The 18,220-nt window shown below is 41.5% G+C and overlaps 2 protein-coding genes across 8 annotated transcripts in view; one reads left to right on the plus strand and one right to left on the minus strand.

The window, feature by feature from the left end:
- LOC106605230 (protein Aster-A) overlaps positions 1-11,897 on the minus strand; it is a 36,034-nt gene extending 24,137 nt beyond the window's left edge. For 2 of the 6 annotated variants that reach the window (XM_014200648.2, XM_014200646.2), the window contains exons 1-3: positions 11,744-11,897; positions 10,956-11,144; positions 6,301-7,454 (exon numbers count right to left, since the gene is read on the minus strand). In XM_014200648.2, coding sequence (XP_014056123.2) covers positions 6,301-6,776 — 476 coding nt within the window. In that variant the 5' untranslated portion in view covers positions 6,777-7,454; positions 10,956-11,144; positions 11,744-11,897. Of the gene's footprint in view, positions 1-478; positions 869-6,300; positions 7,500-9,651; positions 10,257-10,955; positions 11,145-11,743 lie in introns of those variants that run through there. The other 4 variants (XM_045718400.1, XM_014200647.2, XM_014200650.2 and 1 more) reach the window with 4 other exon arrangements.
- Positions 11,080-16,734, plus strand: LOC106605232 (sodium channel subunit beta-1). Of its 2 annotated transcripts, none has more exons than XM_014200654.2 (6): positions 11,080-11,232; positions 14,166-14,332; positions 14,614-14,851; positions 15,258-15,432; positions 15,663-15,717; positions 15,897-16,734. In XM_014200654.2, coding segments are annotated over exons 1-5 (627 nt in total). In that variant the 5' UTR covers positions 11,080-11,231; the 3' UTR covers positions 15,709-15,717; positions 15,897-16,734. The 2 variants fall into 2 exon arrangements, with proteins under 2 accessions (XP_014056129.1, XP_014056128.1); XM_014200653.2 differs by lacking the exon at positions 11,080-11,232 and adding an exon at positions 13,347-13,804.
- The last annotated feature ends 1,486 nt before the right edge of the window (positions 16,735-18,220 follow it).

Here is an 18,220-nt window from a genome sequence, read left to right on the forward strand (position 1 = left end):
GGTGCAAACGACTGTCAAATGGAACTACCACAATATTGCATATATTTTATTTAGAGCTCTGTTTTTAGAAGATTACTTTCATCCAAGCACGTAAACAACGATAGAATGTAACTCCGTGAAGTCGCTCTGTCTACGTGAGATATGAATTATACAAGCACAATAACAGATGCTGTCAGAAATTAGCCAAATCAGATCGCTGATTTCAGACTGCTATAGACGCAAACGTACGGCAGACACGGGTTCCGAAATGGCCATTCGAATCAAATGACGTTCATATCCTTTCTACCAGCCCATCCATCTTTCAATTGGCAATCACTGACTGCCCACAACCACTCGCCCTCCCAGTTCCCCACCCACATGGATACGAGTGTAGCCTATACCTTTATGAAAGGCATTTAAATACGAGGACAAACCGGACAAATATTTCAATTTGGAGGGCAGACTGCCCCATTACGTAAATAATAATATTGCCACTTACTCTACCATGTCATGAGGTGTTTTCAATTTGGACGTGATGTCCACACGCTGCTTTATAGTATCTGTATCACTTGGGCACCGGTCCTGTGTGCACAGCGCCGAGCCAGCCGACGCTACACTGTCCATCCCGATGCCTGTTTTGTCGGATATAAAAACGCACAGCGGGCCCGGAATAGAAACGAGCACTTCATGTGCAACCTGTTTCACTTCCCCATAACCAACATCCTTCCCTCGCAGGCAGGTAGCCCGAACTCAACCAGTCTCTTAATTTTGTGTCTGAGCAAGCTAGCGTTGACAAGCTGCGCCCATAAGTAATCCGTACTGAACACACAGGCAGCAGAGAGGGGGAGGAGGAGGCACAAGAGAGGCCCATGCACAGTAGCAGTGCACTCTTAGGAGGAAAAAAAAGGTGCCATCTAGAACCTAAAAGGGTTTTTCAGAGAACCCTTTTTGGTTCCAGGTATAACCCTTTCCACAGAAAATTATACATGGAACCCAAAAGAGTTCTACCTGGAACCAAAAAGAGTTTTACCTGGACAGCCAAAGAACTCTTTTGGAACCCTTTTTTTCTTCTTCTAAGTGTAGCGTTGAACTGAGAGAGCCAAATAAAATAGGTTTTTAGAGTACTTGTGAGTTATTTTAAAAATCAATAAAGACGGTATTGGGAAAGGTTATGAAAGAGGAGAAAATGCAAGCATGAATTAGGGCCAGTTGTAGAAAGATTATATATAGGCCTAACATGGTGTAATGAAATGGTGTAATAAAATATCGCAGCCGTTTGCAAACATGGTTTATCACACTGACTGTAATTATCCGGTACTAAAACAGTGCTGCCCGCAGTGTCCACCTGGCCGAAGCCCACCCAATCCTTTAACCCTCAATCGCTCGGTCCATCTCTGGATTAGAGACCCACTGAGTAGGATACATCATAATCCATGCTGTACAGATCCCCCTTCTCTTGCTCACTCCCTCTCTCTCTGTAATCTGCTTTTCTGAGGTCCAGGAGTGCCTGCTGTAATCTCTTCAATTCATAGGGCAGGCGGGGGGTGAAGAAGGGAGAAAGAACATGTGAAGATGAGAAAGAAAAATAAAGAGTGAGGGGGAAAAGAAGATGGGATGCTCAAATCTGGTCCCTGGCCCATTCAACAGAAAGTCACTTACCAAAGAGCAGTGGTTGCACATCGTTGATGGGGAAAGATCAATGTTCTTTGGGCTAATTAGGCGAGTGGCGTTTTAGGCCTGTGCGCCGCACATTTTTCAGGTGAGGCCCTGTTCCAAACTATCTAGCAGAAAAATGTCTGAGTGGCAGCCTTTCTGCTGAGTGGGAGACCTGAGCCAAAACTCATTAGTCAACGTTAATCCAAACATAAATATGATTGAACAGTGGGCCACGCCAAACACCTCAAATATAGGCTACAGAGAGACAATGGCCTGGCCTGCAGACAATTGATCTGTAGTTGTTTTTCTGTGTCGGTGGATTATCAACTGGGATTATGTGGCCAGCGGAGAGGGGAATGGGAGGGACGGTACAACGGCAATTACTCAATTAGATATTCGTCTGCCAAGCAGGTCAGGCCTAAACAGACAGGGAGGACATGTATCAGCTAGTAGTTTTCCCTTCACCTCTAACTTAACCCCACTCTGCAGGTAATGTTTGACGAACTGTTGACTAAAAAAAAAACAGCCCAAGTGTGAAGAACATATGCCTAACCTAAGAGAAATGTTACTAGGAAACTTACACGTCATGTTTGTCTTACATTAGCACTTTGTTAAACCGTCGAAGTGCAATCTTTAAGATGTTAACTGATTTCATGACTGTGGTGCTGAGATCTGATAGCCAACTGTGTTAGGCTATTTACTAGCCTTATATTGGAAGTTTCCGCGCCGTCGCTCAGACTATCGCTACAATTATGCTACTGCTTACACAGTTGTGCAGTCAGTGTTGTTCAAGTGACTGAGGTTTGATCACCATGTGAAAGTGCTTTTAAACCACTGAGGAATCCAACTTGGTTTCTGATAGATAAACACACAACACAGCTGTCCCCAACCAACAAAGTGTTGGGGTCAGCCAAAAGGAGCCTATAGACTATGTAGCCTATCTGAGGTTTACGGTAGAGGTAATATCACCTCAGTAGACTAAGGCTAATATTTAGCCTAACTACCAAGTCTCTACAATAGAATGACTGGGAGATGTGGCTACACAGCATCTTGTAGGAACATGCCTCGCATAAAATCTCTCGCATTTCTCCACGTCAGACTGCTTCACACACACACACACACACGAGTTGTTGGCCTCTGGTTCAAATCAACTGCCACCCCCACTAAACACCCTGAATACTCAACTGTATTAAAACTCATTATTTGCATTAGAATCCTTCCATGTTCTTCCAATGCAAATCGTTATTCAGATCCCCATGGAAATCAGCCGTCTGTTGAGACCCCCACAGCGGCCACGCAGAAGTCATTAGCCTAACCATAACTGAAACGCCTTCATTGGCCTTAATCATCCGTTCCCGTCAGGGTGTGGCTGTCAATGGTCAATTATTCTCATCTACGCTGTGGGTTTATTTCATGCAACAGGACAAAAACAATGGTAACCAAAAGACATGAAATTAACTGGCTAGTGTTTTAATGATATAAGAATACTGTGCCTCATTGTATTAATGCGTCCAGGCTAAATGGGAACGAGTCCAAATAGTCTCAGGCCTAATAATTTCACGTGTCCTCTCAGAGGGTCAGCAAAAAAAATATTCAAATTTAGAGTCAGTGTTACAAAACACTGGAATGTAACAGAAAATGCCTGGATTTCACCACAACTTGATCAATGAAGTGTTGATGACAAGATGACTATCATTCACAGCCATGGCCTTTTCTGTTGCATATACAGTTGAAGTCGGTAGTTTACATACACCTTAGCCCAATACATGTAAACTCAGTTCTTCACAATTCCTGACATTTAATCCTAGTACAAATTCACTGTCTTAGGTCAGTTAGGATCACCACTTTATTTTAAATGTGAAATGTCAGAATAATAGCAGAGCGAATGATTTATTTCAGCTTTTATTTCTTTCATCACATTCCCAGTGGATCAGAAGTTTACATACACCCAATTAGTATTTGGTAGCATTGCCTTTAAATTGTTTAAATTCTGTCAAACGTTTCAGGTAGCTTTCCACAAGCTTCCCACAATAAGTTGGGTGAATTTTGGCCCATTCCTCCTAACAGACCTGGTGTAACGGAGTCAGGTTTGTAGGCCTCCTTGCTCGCACACGCTTTTTCAGTTCTGCCCACAAATTTTCTATGGGATTGAGGTCAGGGCTTTGTGATGGCCACTCTAATACCTTGACTTTGTCGTCCTTAAGCCATTTTGCCACAACTTTGGAAGTATGCTTGGGGTCATTGTCCATTTGGAGGACCCATTTGCGACCAAGCTTTAACTTCCTGACTGATGTCTTGAGATGTTGCTTCAATATATCCACATCATTTCCTTCCTCATGATGCCATCTAGTTTGTGAAGTGCACCAGTCCCTCCTGCAGCAATGCACCCCTACAACATGATGCTGCCACCCCCGTGCTTCACGGTTGGGATGATGTTCTTCGGCTTGCAAGCCTCCCCCTTTTTCTTCCAAACATAACGATGGTCATTATGGCCAACAGTTCTATTTTTGTTTCATCAGACCAGAGGACATTTCTCCAAAAAAGTACAATCTTTGTCCCCATGTGCAGTTGGAAACCCTAGTCTGGCTTTTTTATGGCGGTTTTGGAGCAGCGGCTTCTTCCTTGCTGAGCGGCCTTTAAGGTTATGTGGATATAGGACTTGTTTTACTGTGGATATAGATACTTTTGTACCTGTTTCCTCCAGCATCTTCACAAGGTCCTTTGCTGTTGTTCTGGGATTGATTTGCACTTTCGCACCAAAGTACGTTCATCTCTAGGAGACAGAACGCATCTCCTTCCTGAGTGGTATGTCGGCTGTGTGGTCCCATGGTGTTTATACTTGCATACTATTGTTTGTACAGATGAACATGGTACCTTCAGGCATTTGGAAATTGCTCCCAAGGATGAACCAGACTTGTGGAGGTCTACAAAAATGTTTGGGGAGATCTTGGCTGATTTCTTTTGATTTTCCCATGATGTCAAGCAAAGAGGCCCTGTGTTTGAAGGTAGGCCTTGAAATACATCCACAGGTACACCTCCAATTGACTCAAATGATGTCAGTTAGCCTATCAGAAGCTTCTAAAGCCATGACATAATTTTCTGGAATTTTCCAAGCTGTTTAAAGGCACAGTCAACTTTGTGTATGTAAACTTCTGACCTACTGGAATTGTGATACAGTGAATTGTAAGTGAAAAAAATCTGTCTGTAAACAATTGTTGGAAAAATGACTTGTGTCATGCACACAGTAACTGACTTTCCAAAACTATAGTTTGTTAACAAGACATTGGTGGAGTGGTTGAAAAATGAGTTTTAATGACTCCAACCTAAGAGTATGTAAACTTCCAACTTCAACTGTATTTATAGCCATTGATTCTTGACGATTATAACTTATGAGCTTAGTTCAACTGTCATATCCTATCAGAAATTATATTAGCTTTTTTTTTACTGTAAACAATGTAAAAGCAAAAAAGTTGAATTTGAAAGTGGTTACATTTATCCAGGCCCATCCCTTAGCTTTTTACCAAAACAGAGGCGGGGTGACCACTTTGTTATTGTTTCGACTAATAAATATAGCTTTAAGCACCTTATATAGAAAATACAGGCAGTATCATTAAGAAGCTGTAAAATTAGTAAGTAATGTTTCATTAAACAAAACCTGGGCCAATAAAACTGGTTGGTAAATGAACAGGACAAGGGCACTGCTGTTAATGTGGAACAGAGTGATGAAGACCCTCTGCCTGCCTGGATGGTCCTTTAACAGGCTCACCGAGGACACTGCAGCACCACCAGAGACCCCCTCCAATTGGCCGGCGGTGACATCAGACGAAGCATGGGCTCCTATTGGCCGGCAGTGATGTCATGGATTCTAAGCAGGATGAGCAGTGCACACAAACCCGCCTCCCTGTGACTGACCAAGCGGAGGGAGGGAGGGAGGTCTCTCTCTCTCTCTAACATTTAATTTAGCGTACTCTCTTTTCAGCCTCATGCCTTTGTCTTCATATGCTTATTTCTCTCAATCTCAAAATGTTACAATTTATCTAGAATAGAATTTAAGATGCAGGCTTACTTCAACTATGGCGAGGTAGCACCTTTAATATTGTGACCTGGGCTAATGGTTTTGTTCTCTGAAATACTATGTGAAATATTATAAGAGCATAATGAACATGCTCCTCTGCCTGCCTGACCAAATCAAACTGTGACATAACCCAGATTGGAGTTCACCAGGACTATAACAGCATAATCTGCCCTCTGTGGTTTTAGTGCTTAACCAATAAGCCCTCTGCTGTGCCCTTTCCAAATAGTTGGCTTGTGGTGTGCCATTACAGAAAACTCCACTCCAATCGCTGTCAAACAGTGACATTTATTTTATCTGTGACACACCATTATCAGTCTCCTCGTCTTATCTGATGTACTATCACTGAAGTATGTAGCCTGTGAATTATCATTTAGCCTGATGCTTAGATATAAAATGCACTAAGTGCCTTAAGTTACAGTTCCCTGATTCAGTACATTACAAGGCCATGAACCAATGTGCTGCAGCTTGCAGATAACTTAGCCCATCCCTAGATGGGAGAGCCTTGAGGGGGAGGTCTAAGGTGAGTCTGCAGGGAACCTGAGGCCTCTGGCTGCCTGGTTGTCCTAGAGAGTAGAGAGAGGAGCACTGACCTGCAGCTGTCCCAGTCAGACTCCCTGCTGAGCAGACTCCTGAGGGACCAGCGTGAGCGCCGGCCGAGAGATGAGCTACGTGACCAGGAGGTGCGAGACGACGGGGGTAGCAAGAGGTCCAGGGAAGGGCCCAGGACCGCGTCCTCCACGTGGGGGGGCAAGAGGGGTGAAGGGAGAGGTGAGGGGCTTCTTTGAGGAGTAGCGCTCCCCTTCACCTTCTCCACCCCCTCAGTGCCGTCCCACTGGGGTTTGGATGACTCCTCTTGCTCTCCATCGCTCCTCTTCTTGGTCCGGCCTCTGCTCCGGTGGGGGTGGGAGAGCCGGTGGCGGCGGGGAGGCCGGGGGCTGGGAAAGCGGGACCAGGCCTCAGTGTCTGAGGACGGGGGGAGGATGTTCAGCGTGGGGATGGGGACGAGCTGGGTCATGGAGCCGCCGCTTTCTGGTCCGGCGGTGGCCAGCACAGACATGGTCATCATTCTCAGAGCTTCTTCAGACCAGTTGTTTTACTTCAAAACACCCCAATGAAGGCTTGCTGTGGCAAAGCAGATGATGCTGACACCAAGTCAGGATGTTGAGGAAGTTGGTCTGAGTTCCGATCACAACTTCTGCTTTTTGGTACAAATCAATTGTGGACTGGTCCTAGACCTGCTAGGCTAACAATTGTGAACGTACCTCATGTTTCCAGTGACGTCCAGATGGTGCAGTATGAAAGATGCCATTATGGAAGGCAGGTTTTATTCTCCATGATAGTGCAGGGCATGACAGTACTACACTAAGTTATAGCCGTTTAGCTTCTCCCGCTAATTTCAGTCAATAATGTTGCAGCAGGAAACCAGGGTGGGACCCTCATTGAATTTAAAAAGCTAATACAATGCAGTCTTCTCCCTCTCTAATATTTTCCAACTCTCCACCTCATGCTCTGTGCGTGGGTCTTCTTTGCATCTTTTTGTCAGTAGTCTGTAGTTTTGTTCCTCACTTCCTCCTCTTCCGCAACTCCCCCTCTGTCCGATGTCTCCGTCTCTCCTTCGATGTGCCTGCTCTCCCTCTTACCTTGAGCCAAGTTCACAGGGCGTGCAGTCTCACATTTGGTCTGATAGCAACAGTTGAACTTGCGGTGGGAGAGATAACGATCTATGTCCGGCTGTAGCAGGGGGCTGAGGAGAAGAGAGACTGTAGTATTGGCTAACAGTCTAATTCTCCTTTAATAGACAGAAAAAAACGAACATTGTAGAAGATCAATTTTCTGGACAAAAGATGATCCCAGTTACTTTGATACATGTTGATGTCTATTTCTATTGGTTTTGAGATCTGAACTCAAGTGGTATCAGGAAGTACTGCATGACACAGACCGCTTGTTTTGAATTATTGATCGTCAGAGAGACAGATCAATGGAAGTTATGTATTCCGTGTCCAATATCAGTGGTGTCTGATTGCTTTTGATGCATCGTTTGGTTGGAAATTGCTGTGAGGCAGATTTTGCAGCTTTGCTCCCTTCTGGTATTAAGTCAGTAAAAGTGATTATAGTGCGCACTTGGAGTCAAATGCGGAGAGATTACGCTATTAAAGTACTTTTTAAAACCAAAAAACATACACAATACGCACAATAATCCTTTATCCCATCTCAATGATTAGCTCAAACACCCCAACAACACGTCAACATCTCCCCTCCTTCAAATCTCAAGGTCCAGCTCAACCACATCAACATCCCCTCTTTTCATTCTTAAAGCTGCAAAATGTAACTTTTGCGGCGACCCGACAAAAATCACATAGGATGTCTAAGAAGCGGTAGATCTGTGCACTATTTCTATGCTCCCAGTTCTTAAGTTTCGTTTTTTGCATCTTTTACTTTTGGTTTTGTACACCAGCTTCAAACAGCTGAAAATACAATATATTTGAGTATGAAAAATATATTTCAGCAGTTTAGATGGTACAATGATTCTCTATACTATATTCACTTGTTTTGTCACAAACTGAAATTAGGCGACCAGGAAATGGCAGAGCGATTTTAATCGACAAAGACAAACACAAAAATCAACTCTCTCAGCCAGACAGCACAGATGAAGAACATATGTTACACATATTATCATGTCTGTGACAATGTGTCTATTGTCTAGCTTCTTTTGACCAATTCAATTTTTATAATTGTTTTTACCTTTATTTAACTAAGTCAGTTAAGAACAAATTCTTATTTTCAATGATGGCCTAGGAACAGTGGGCTAACTGCCTTGTTCAGGGGCAGAACGACATATTTGTACCTTGTCAGCTCGGGGATTCGATCTTGCAACCTTTCAGTCCAAGTCCAATGCTCTAACCACTAGGCTACCTGCCACCAGGCACTCGTTTTAGTCAAGGCCCAAGCCCTACAGTGTAGTTGCTCATCTGTTTGCACAAGAGAAATCTTGGCATGACTTTGTTTGCTAATCCATGGTAATACTCGTGTGACACTCTCAATCTTTGCTTCACACAGCCATATCTTGAAAACCAGCAATAAAACACACCACAGAGATTCAGGTGGGCTAAGACAATCATCAACAGCAAGGACTTCCCCAAATCATGTTTCCGTAGGTGCAATACTAACCTGGCTCCAGACTTAAAAAACGCATGGGTAAAATAGGATCATGGCATAGATGCACTAGCGGTTCTGGGGGGGGGGGCAGTGCCCCTGTGACAACAATTTTGGACCCCCTTGTGGCCCCCCAAAACTTTTGCATAACACATTTTTTCTATCGTTCTTTTTTACATCTGTTATTAGACAGTGGCAACGATGATGATTATGAACATGGTCTTATGCCTGCAATGCAGTGAAGAAAACGATATGACAACAATAACGTCTAATGTAACTGGCCCCTCTAACAGTACAACTGGACCCAGCTTAGCCCCCCCCAGTTGAAATGGTCTAGAACCGCCACTGCATAGATGACAACAATTTTGTTCAGTTATCAGTTAACAGTTGGATTGCTATTATTCACAACTTCAACGTCGTCACGTCAACTTCAAACGCGTTTTAATACAGTAACGTTATCCAGTCTGTATTCAATACAGTCTGTCTAGTTAGCTAACGTTAAACATCTAGTCTTTGGTCGGTACAATAAAAAGACAGTACTGTAACTAGATAGCTAAAATTAGCCTAGCTAACTGGCTTGCCAAGCATTCAATATCTTCAGAGCCTCTGAGGAAGTTTCCAACAACGTGCTTCTACATCTCCTGCATTGATTGCTGTTTGGGATTTTAGGCTTGGTTTCTGTCTAAGCACTTTGTGACATCTGCTGATGCAAAAAGGGTTTTGTAAATACATTTGACTGATTTCACAAAACAAACTTTAAACGGTCAACATTTGCATTCAGTTCCTACCTCCCATTTGATGAATTTCCCCCATTTCGATTATCTTGCTCGGCTTCGAAGACAAGCCGAGCGACAGTGCGAGGAGCGATATTAAAATCCACTTTTTCACAGGATCCCATCAGCAGCATCCTTTTGAGATGTAAAACCCTCCACTCCTGCTGCCAATACACCAGGCAGCTCGCCGAAATAGACCTGACTGACAAGATAGTTAGCTAGCTAACCAGCCAAACTTCCGTGTTAAATATACACGTAGCTAGCTACTGGTGGAACATAGAAGCAGTCAACGTATTGTTTATTCCGACATTTGCCTAGTTGAAGCGAGCTAACTGTTGGCTAGTTAGCTAACAACACCATTAGCTAGTTATGCTAACGACGTCGTAAGCCAGCTAGCTACGCACCGGGTAAAGCGGTTCGTTGTCTGCTGGTCTGACGTTAACTGGCTTGCTAACGCTAGCTACATTGCTTGCTGGTATTTATTGTGCTTTTATCTTGTTGTCTTAAACATCGATGATGCGTCTTATATGGGAAACTTTAATGTTTTCCATGTTTGCGTCTAGCACTTTTGCAAGACAGAAAGCGATCGAAGCGGAATCTCAACAGAGCCAAACAAAAACTTTGAAGAGGGGGGCATCAACAGTCATATATATATATTAGTATATTTCCTAACTACTTCTAAAATGGAACATTATGTTCCGGAGCAACGCAAATATATACCTGTGGGTTGATTTTTATCTAAATGCTTTAAAATATTGCTAAATAATAATACATTGTTACATAATAATTTCAAATTATAACCCTTTCCCCAAAACGTGTGGTACAGTCTGGTGACAAGACGCTGGATGACAAATAACGGGTTCTCATGACGATGGGAAGCACTTTAAGCGAATCAAACGAAGCTATATCCTAGTAGGGCGGGCTTAAAACTGTGAAACTTTATTCAGCCACAGGTGACTGAATCAGCGCCATCTCAACGATCAGCACTAGAATACAAATTGCATGGATAGCGCCCACAACAATCTGTGAATCTGTGAATCTGTAATGCCTCTCAATTAATGACTTAATACCATGGGAGCTGTTTAAAACCATGTCCATTAATGCAGATAGAATGGTTTAGATAAAGGGCAGGAATAGGCTTGTTGCGCCCTCTTGTGATTCAAATGTGTGCAGTCACAATAATGATATGCAAAATAATGGACTTAACCACGCTTGAAATTTCACACAGAGGAAAAGTACAACTAAATACACATATTTAAATTATCATGAAACATCCTTGATATTATTGATTAATATAGGTTTATTAGTCCGGATCTCACCTTCATGAGGTAGGTCACAGTGGTCCACCATTGCTGCAACGCTTGTGTGTGTATGCTGCTATCGGCTACTCTCTGAGCTGTAACTGATTAATTTCGGGCCGAGCTGAGAGATGCGATATCCATGCAGTCGAATACTTTGCGGCTGCAGGCGCCTGGGTGAAGGACAGGTCACCTTGTTCTGGTAGAAGACTGAAAGCAAGAAGGGGATATTGACAAGGAACAAGAGCATTTGGTTTCACCACTTGGACATTCTATCAGAGAAACAACAGACAATACAGTAACCTATGTTTTATAATAATAATTAATAAAACGGAGAATTTTAGTAGCCTAACAAGATGTATGTATAAATGTATAATATTTAGGTTAATATGAAAGTGCAATGGTCAACAACAGGTCAATGTTTGTGTATGACATCTAGACAGGGACAGAGACATGGACAGTGTTCATGCACGTGACAATATTTACTTACAATATGCTCTCTCTGCTCACCCTCGTTTCCATGTGTAGGCATATATTGTATAAGTACCTGTGTAACTAGGCTATAACGTTGTTGTCTTAGCCGTTACCTCAAAAAACTTGTGAAAAGTTTTTCAAGAAAAAGACTGCTCAGTCTACATTTTGTCTACATCATGATTGATACTTCAGGGACATATGGCCTACAGGGCTGTATGTAAAATGCAAAGAAATATCAAATCAATAAAATACGTTGGCATGTTCGTTTGTTACATTTCATATGATAAATAAACTACTTTAAATTTAAAATCTATCACACTATTATAAGTCCATACCTGAATAATCTTTGGTTTACATCTTCGCGCTTCGTGGTAATTACACCCGGTTATAAACACCTGGACAGCTCCAGTTCCATGGTGCCAACGACTCAACGAGAATCTGAGTTTATGCCTGCGCAAACCAGGTCACGGAGAGATGTGTTGCTGAACGCTTCCCTTCACAGAATGGGGAACTAGAAATCAGATCTGGGCTAAAAATAAAAAAACATCAGCATGTGTGGTTTGGAATAAAGAGAGGGGAGGTGTGTGTGTCCTATACAGGAGTGGTGAAAGCAACATAACAAATGGATACCCCCCCCCCCTACATCAACAGGCATCAGTTTTCATACACAACTGTAACTGTGTTTATCATGACTCCATTTTAGCTTTAAAGCTTTAATGTTGTCAACCCTCAAGGTCTAAGTAAACCTGTGTGTGTGGTTGCATCACATGATCATTTCCTGGACATCCAGAACATACAAATAAGACCTAGACATTCCCTGACAGAGATGAATTGCAACTCTTGTTATTGCGCATATCAAATGACTGTACATCATAGAGCACATTTCATTAACCAGCTGAGATTTCCTCACATAACAAATACATTTGAAAACATGTGAGGTAGACATGTGTACATACAGACAAGGTAGCGAGGTGATGGACGACATGTTATTAAATCCTCATATGCTATCTGCTCCTTGGGTCTTTTTGCCATTATGTTGTCCTTCAGTCATCTCTTTTGTTGACCTTGCCTTCTATTGCAATAGCCTTGTGTTTCCAAGTCATTTGGCATTGAATGAGCTTCAGATTGCTGATAACAGATATCTGATGACATCTGATACATCTTGTTGATGCTGAGTCAACCCTGCCTGTGCATCAGTTGACAGTTGAAGAAAATGTTGCTTTTGCCAAGGAAGTTATTACAAATATAATAGAATATAATAACTTCATTTTCCATCCTACTTCTGACACTAATGGGAAAGGCCAACAATGACAAATACATGAATTGATTGTTTGATATTCTGGAACATTATAGAGTTGTGCATCATGTGTGTCCTATAAGCAAACTATAGACAGGCACACATTTGAATACACATACGCATGTCTTTATCTTGCCTCATTTGCTTAACAAATTTGACATTATGTCACATTTCCTGGTCAGTGATAGTAAACTGAATACTTATTTGTTGATTTTTTTTCTTTCAACTTAGAGTGTGGACAAAATGTTTATCAAAATAATCATCCTTCATAACCAAACTGTTAATTGGCCAATGTGCATTACAACTGCAGTTTCGTTACTGCCTATAGGGTCCATCTATTCTCAGAGATTAAAACCAGAATGATCATTGACAGACCATTCAATCAAAACCATAGGCCACTGAAAGAATCCAAACAAAGAACAATTGAATTGATTGATAAAATAAGAATAGGTTGTTGGTTAAAACAAAGCTTCAAAGTTGTGTGCAAAAAACAGCCCCATATGGTAATTAGTTGGCTATGATTTGCATTAGAAAGGTTTGGTTGGCTTGGCTATCATGCAATAGTACATTGATTTCAACTTCTCTTTCGCCTTGGCCTGGGTGCGCTAAAACTGTTGGACATTCAAGACAGGCATGTATTCACACGGTCTAAAAATAGCATTGTCAAATACGAACTCATACTGTGTAGACTAGAGTGTAGGCTGAAAACTGCATCGATAGCTTCTGTATTGTTATTATTCGCGTAGCTTGAAGCAAATGAATAAATAATAGACTCCGATTAATTGATAATCATACATAAACTTCAATCCGTTTTTATCTGAACAGTTATCAATTGGAAATGTCAAACCAACTCTGATTAAGCGGAAATCAGAACATGCCAGAATAAGGTAGAAAAAGTATTGAATAACAATGGCGAAGTTAACAACATAGCAACCTATTGGAAATTAGTTCACTCCGTTTCATGCAAGAAGAAACTCGTGGGGAGTAAAGCAAGAAAATAAAAATAGGGGGATTTTATTTTATTCATTTGCTGACAAGAGTTTTGGAAGAAAAATGATACAACAGTTATTATCGTCACTCCTGGTCTTTGTTCTTTGTGGTAAGTTTTCCCTTAAAAAAAATGGAGACCAAAAAGATAACGAATCAGCCTGCATAACATATTATAAGGCTATGGCCTAATGCAAAAGTCAAGTGTGTACTGCTGTTATAAAATTATATGTAGCCGACAAAAATTGTAAATATTAGCTTGGTTATTATATTATACATAATTCTAATTATCAATACGATGTATTGTTCCTGATCATCTTAGTGTTGTTGTTATTTATAACCCCATTGATCTTGGGCGAGTATTTCGTCATCATGTCAAACTGCTGTCTAATTCCTTGCTCTTCTCTCTTCTGACCCCAACTCCCCACTCCTCTTACTCTGCCTCTGGCACCATGATCCCCTGGTTACCCAAGTGCCACATTGTCATGGGGGCTGTGCAGAGGTGGACTCCATGACAGAGGCGGTGGCCGGGGAGAGCTTCCTCATGGGCTGCATCTCCTGTAAGAGGAGAGAGGAGGTCCCGGCCTATACCACGGTTGACTGGCACTTCAGAGCCACAGGAGAGGAGGAGTACATCCATGTAAGTAGGCCTACTACATACTGACTAGCTGTAAAGTGTATTATGTATTAATTAGTGTGTATTATGTAAGTGTATAATGTTTTTGTAAAGTGTAATGAGACTTGTTAATTGCACTGTAAATAAAATGTGACTTGACTACCAAGACAGTAGAAAGGCTAAAAATGACAATATGGAACAATTTGGTATAGAGGAATGCATGTGTAATACCATGGGTGAAATATTACGTAATTTATAATCTGGGAGTGTATTAACACTGTGTGGGTGTTTTACTTTCTTTTAAGATCTTTCACTATGACCACCCACACCCCAACACCCTCCATGAGGACTTTAACGACCGGCTAGAGTGGCAGGGAACAATGGGGAGCAAGGATGTACAGATAGGAGCCATCTTCATTCACAACGTCACGTTTAATGACACAGGCACCTATCGCTGCACCTTCCAGCGCACCCTATTCCTCCCATTGGATAATGAATATATCACAGTGGAAAAGGAGGTGGAGCTTACTGTGGTGGCCGAAGGTAATGGGGATCCCTCCCAGTGAACAATGTTTCTGCCATCTATTGCTTTTTAAATCAATCTCTCTTTAATGGTCTTTGTTGTGTATGTGACAAAGTCCTGAAGTTCTTCCTTCATGGTTTTCACAGTCTGACCACGCTGTTTAGACTCTTTTCCCTCTTAGTAAAAAAACAATGCATCTTATGTAACACACGTTTATGTGATGATATGATGAATCCAAAAATACTATTAAATATCCACATTTCCTTTTCTTACGTCCTCATCCATACCTATTTAAAAATGAGGCCCATTAACCATCTACTTAAAAGTATTTAGATTCACCTTGAACTCTACATGCGCTCTATAGAAATGAATGTATACAGTAACGTACACATGATCTCTGCAAAGCACTCCCTCTCCTCCTCCTAGCCAATCGGGAGCTGTTGTCGGTGGTGTCAGAGATCATGATGTACGTGCTAATTGTGGTGCTGCAACTGTGGATGATCGTGGTGCTGATCCACTGCTACAACAAGATCTGGGCTGAACACGAGGCGCGGGATGCCCGCAAAGCCCTGAGGGCCCGAAAACTGGCCCTAATAAAAGAGTAAGAGCCAGTCTTAAGTATTTGCTCATTTATACTTTATACTGTGCAAATGTGCACACCATAGAGATAGACATCCTTTGATTCACAAATTACACTATGGTACATATTCTCCATTCTACTCTATACCAGATACTGTAACTTCACTTTCTATGTCATTATTTCTCTCTCGTCATCCCTCCATCTCTTTTGCTTCCTGACAATTAACTCAGTCTATTTTTTGACATTTCCAGACCTTTAGACTCAAAGGACAATTGTGATGGAGTGCTTCTGGAGTGACTTGTTTCAGTGAGTTTGTTTTGAAATCCTCTCACATGATTGAAAGTGTGATTTTATAGACTTGATTGTACCATAGATATGACTGTGGACCGCTGACTGCAGAGAATAAATTGAATTACTTTCCCCATTCTAAATTAGGACACATTTCACTGCAATCCTGATGTATTTTGTTTGTGTGTATCTAACAGGTAAACATCAAAGGTGGAGAACTCTGTCACAAGCAACTGTTACCACTACACCACAAGGCTATTATATCATAGAAATAGAATTTGAATGTCTTAGCCTAGTGTGTAACACATGCAGTTTCCAATGTACTTGATTTACTGTACGAGGTAGTTGCAGCTGGAGTGAGTGGTGATTAGATTAACAGGTGGTGCCGAATAGCCTTAGTGTGTCAGCTCAACAGAGAATGTCATCACGTGATGGATCAACAGTTCTGACAAAGCTCTGATTACAGATGGTTCCACCTGAGCTACATAGAAAGCTTTGGCAGAAACTACCGTGCATCTACACAGGTCTCATCTGCAACCATGTTATTACAGATTGTTTTAAATCGCTTTAGGGCTATTTTCACAAGTATGTGGTACATTTTCACAACTCTTAGAACAAAATACCAAACTAGTCACACTTGTAATGCAGCAAGTCTTTCATTCAAAACCTGTCATTGTGCATTCATTTGGATTATAAACATCTCTCACCACACAACCATTGATTCAAGTTTATTGTGAAATGTAATGAGAATTGGTTTAAAATCACCTAAACACAACAATATCTTTGTTACAGTACTGTTAATTACAGTAGATTCACAGTTTTCACATTAGGCAATACACTTACATTACCCAACAAAATTGACAGAAAATGTATCCAATGTGTGATCAAAGGTGTGATCAATGAAAATATCCTCTACAATCATTCATGCATATTAAAAATATATATATAATTGCAACATAGGTGTACTGTCTGTAATCAAATGTAACAAATTAAATTAAAATAAAACAACATTTAGCATGCATTAATTTGCATCAAGCCTGTCTTGTACATTTGGCCATAAATTCTCATCCACATCACAGTGAATGTCATTGTTCTTGCATTGCGGTAAAAACCTTTTGCTAAGGCAAATCCAAGCTTGATATTGGTCTGAAATGATGTTGTCACATGCCTCATCCATGGCCAGAAGGAGGGTGGCACGCTCCTGGGGAAAGCGATCATACACCTTCTACCACCATGCTGAAAATAATTCCTCAATAGGGTTGAGGAAAGGAGAGTATGGGAGCAGGTATTGGGTCACAAATCAAATCGGTCACATACACATGGTTAGCAGATGTTAATGTGAGTGTAGCTAAATGCTTGTGCTTCTAGTTCCAACAGTGCAGTATTATCTAACAAGTAATCTAACAATTCCACAACAACTACCTAATACACACAGATCTAAGTAAAGGGATGGAATATGAATATGTACATATAAATATATGGATGAGCGATGACCGAGCGGCATAGGCAAGATGCAGTAGCTGATATAGAATACAGTATATACAGTTGAAGTCGGAAGTTTAAATACACTTAGGTTGGAGTCATTGAAACTCGTTTTGCAACCACTCCACAAATGTCTTGTTAACAAACTATAGTTTTGGTAAGTCGGTTAGGACATCTACTTCGTGCATGACACAAGTAATTTTTCCAACAATTGTTTACAGACAGATTATTTCACTTATAATTCACTGTATCACAATTGCAGAGGGTCAGAAGTTTACATACACTAAATTGATTGTGCCTTTAAACAGAAAATTATGTCATGGCTTTAGAAGCTTCTGATAGGCTAACTGACATCATTTGAGTCAATTGGAGGTGTACCTGTGGATGTATTTCAAGGCATACCTTCAAACTCAGTGCCTCTTTGCTTGACATCATGGGAAAATCAAAAGAAATCAGCCAAGATCTCCCCAAAACATTTTGTAGACCTCCACAAGTCTGGTTCATCCTTGGGAGCAATTTCCAAATGCCTGAAGGTACCGCGTTCATCTGTATAAACAATAGTACGCAAGTATAAACACCATGGGACCACGCAGCCATCATACCGCTCAGGAAGGAGATGTGTTCTGTCTCCTAGAGATTAATGTACTTTGGTGCGAAAAGTGCAAATCAACCTTGTGAAGATGCTGGAGGAAACAGGTAAAAAAGTATCTATATCCACAGTAAAACGACATAACCTGAAAGGCCGCTCAGCAAGGAAGAAGCAACTGCTCCAAAACCGCCAGTAAAAAGCCAGACTACGGTTTCCAACTGCACATGGGGACAAAGATCATACTTTTTGGAGAAATGTCCTCTGGTCTGATGAAACAAAAATAGAACTGTTTGGCTATAATGACCATCGTTATCTTTGGAGAAAAAGGGGGAGCCTTGCAAGCCGAAGAACACCATCCCAACTGTGAAGTACGGGGGTGGCAGCATCATGTTGTGGGGGTGCTTTGCTGCAGGAGGGACTGGTGCACTTCACAAAATAGATGACAGGAAA

The sequence above is a fragment of the Salmo salar genome, chromosome ssa05 (assembly GCF_905237065.1).
Source record: "Salmo salar chromosome ssa05, Ssal_v3.1, whole genome shotgun sequence".
Lineage (NCBI taxonomy): Eukaryota > Metazoa > Chordata > Actinopteri > Salmoniformes > Salmonidae > Salmo > Salmo salar.